The sequence below is a fragment of the Mycteria americana genome, chromosome 6 (genome assembly GCF_035582795.1).
Source record: "Mycteria americana isolate JAX WOST 10 ecotype Jacksonville Zoo and Gardens chromosome 6, USCA_MyAme_1.0, whole genome shotgun sequence".
Classification (NCBI taxonomy): domain Eukaryota; kingdom Metazoa; phylum Chordata; class Aves; order Ciconiiformes; family Ciconiidae; genus Mycteria; species Mycteria americana.
The window spans coordinates 17,983,253-17,985,145 of record NC_134370.1 but is presented as its reverse complement, the minus strand read 5'-3'; the positions used below and the strand labels follow the sequence as shown (position 1 = coordinate 17,985,145).

Here is a 1,893-nt window from a genome sequence, read left to right as displayed (position 1 = left end):
TGCACCACTATCCAGTGCTATTATTTAGATTAGGCTATACTATTCCAGCAGGGAATTTGGGGAAAGGCATTAACATTAAAAAATGCTTTGGAATTATTATTAATATCATATTGGGTATGGTATATATAGCAAGAGAAGTATATGGTATATATGGAAGAGAACTAGGGAAATCAATGCAAGCAAATAATGGTCAGGAATTTAAAATCAGATAAGTTCTAAAGTTTTGCTTAAAGGAAATAAAAGCTGTTGAAGGGTTAGTATCCATCATTGGTCACCTATGGTTAAGAAAAAAAAACACATGGGAGGTTTTTTTGTTCTTCTGAAATAAAGTCAGGGAAAACAAATATCTTTGTTTTAAATTTTCTCTATGATCACAGATTAGATTTCTGAATTGATTTGTGAGTTGAATTTCTAACTGGTGATGGGTGTAGAAATACTGATTTGTCTTATTTTATTTTGTAGATGCTTCAGAAACTTGCTGTGTGTTTACCACGGGTTCTGCCAACCAACTCGAGAGGGGACTTACCTATTCTTTCATTAGTCAAGCATAACATTATCTTGAACTAATTATTCCTCTCCACATGGCCTTCCTACTAGTGTCAGCTTATCTTCTGCTGACTCATGCTCAGGGTGCTCCTGTTGAGAATGGGGCACTGTTGGAAACACTGAAGTCTCAAGTAGGATTATTCAGCAATAAAAGTGAACACTATTCGGCACAGGTGAGACCTCCTGGCACAAGCCGACAGATACCTCAGACAATCATCATAGGAGTTCGTAAAGGAGGGACAAGGGCTTTGCTGGAAATGTTGGATATTCATCCTAATATTGTGGTAGCAGCTACAGAAGTCCACTTCTTTGACTGGGATGAAAATTATGTGAAAGGAATAGACTGGTATAGAAGTCTGATGCCATTTTCTTATGGAAATCAAATTACAATTGAGAAAACACCAGGCTATTTTACATCACCACAGGCTCCAGAAAGAATTCATGACATGAATAGCTCCATTAAACTGCTGCTCATTCTAAGAGATCCCACTGAGAGAGTTATATCTGACTATACCCAAGTATATTACAACAGAGTAGAAAGCCACAAGCCTGTTCAGCTTTTTGAAGATATTGTTATTAAGAACGGAGCACTTAATACCAAATACAAAGCTATTCAGAGAAGTCTATATGATGTTCATATGGAAAAGTGGCTTAAGCATTTCAGTTTGGATCAGATTCACATAGTGGATGGCAATACTTTAATCAAGGACCCTCTTCCTGAATTACAAAAAGTTGAAAGATTTCTAAATCTTCCTTCCCGAATTATGTCTTCTAATTTTTATTTTAACCAAACCAAGGGATTCTACTGCATTAGAAGCGATGGAAGGGAGAGATGTTTACATGAATCCAAAGGGCGTCCCCATCCTCTTGTTAACAACACTGTTTTAGAGCAACTTTATTCTTACTTCAGAGAGCACAATGCAAAATTTTACAGAATGGTTAATCATTCCTTTGACTGGCATTAATGCATTTGGAATCAATGTTTCTTAAAAAGGGCCTGAAACAAACTCTTTCAAACATATCTTTCTAAAATGTAAAGATTCATATTATGAGAACTTAACATGCTGGTTATATGCTTCATTGGAATAACACATTTGTTAACTCATTGAAATGGTTCCCTTTATGTTGGGGAAAAATAAGTTTCAAATATTTGTATGATTATTGTGAGTCTTATTCCGATCTTCTTTCTCCCATCATGCAAATACATTAACTTCAGTGGACTTACTTCAGATATGTATCTGTTACAAGATTTGTGCTGTTTTGGAAAAGTGGCTGCTTCTAACAGTGTAAAAAATGTAAATATTTGAAATGGCATTATTCTAACTGTTCCGTATCTTTTTTTTGTTA

At 35.3% G+C, this 1,893-nt stretch overlaps 1 protein-coding gene across 1 annotated transcript; it reads left to right on the top strand.

Moving 5' to 3' along the window:
* Positions 1–581: 581 nt before the first annotated feature.
* LOC142410909 (heparan sulfate glucosamine 3-O-sulfotransferase 1-like) lies at positions 582–1,511 on the top strand. Its single transcript, XM_075504090.1, has one exon. It carries the CDS (start codon positions 582–584, stop codon positions 1,509–1,511), a length of 930 nt encoding a protein of 309 aa, XP_075360205.1.
* The last annotated feature ends 382 nt before the right edge of the window (positions 1,512–1,893 follow it).

Bases quoted from the DNA above. Each gene is read 5' to 3' on its own strand.
- LOC142410909 (XM_075504090.1), top strand. From the start codon at position 582: ATGGCCTTCCTACTAGTGTCAGCTTATCTTCTGCTGACTCATGCTCAG.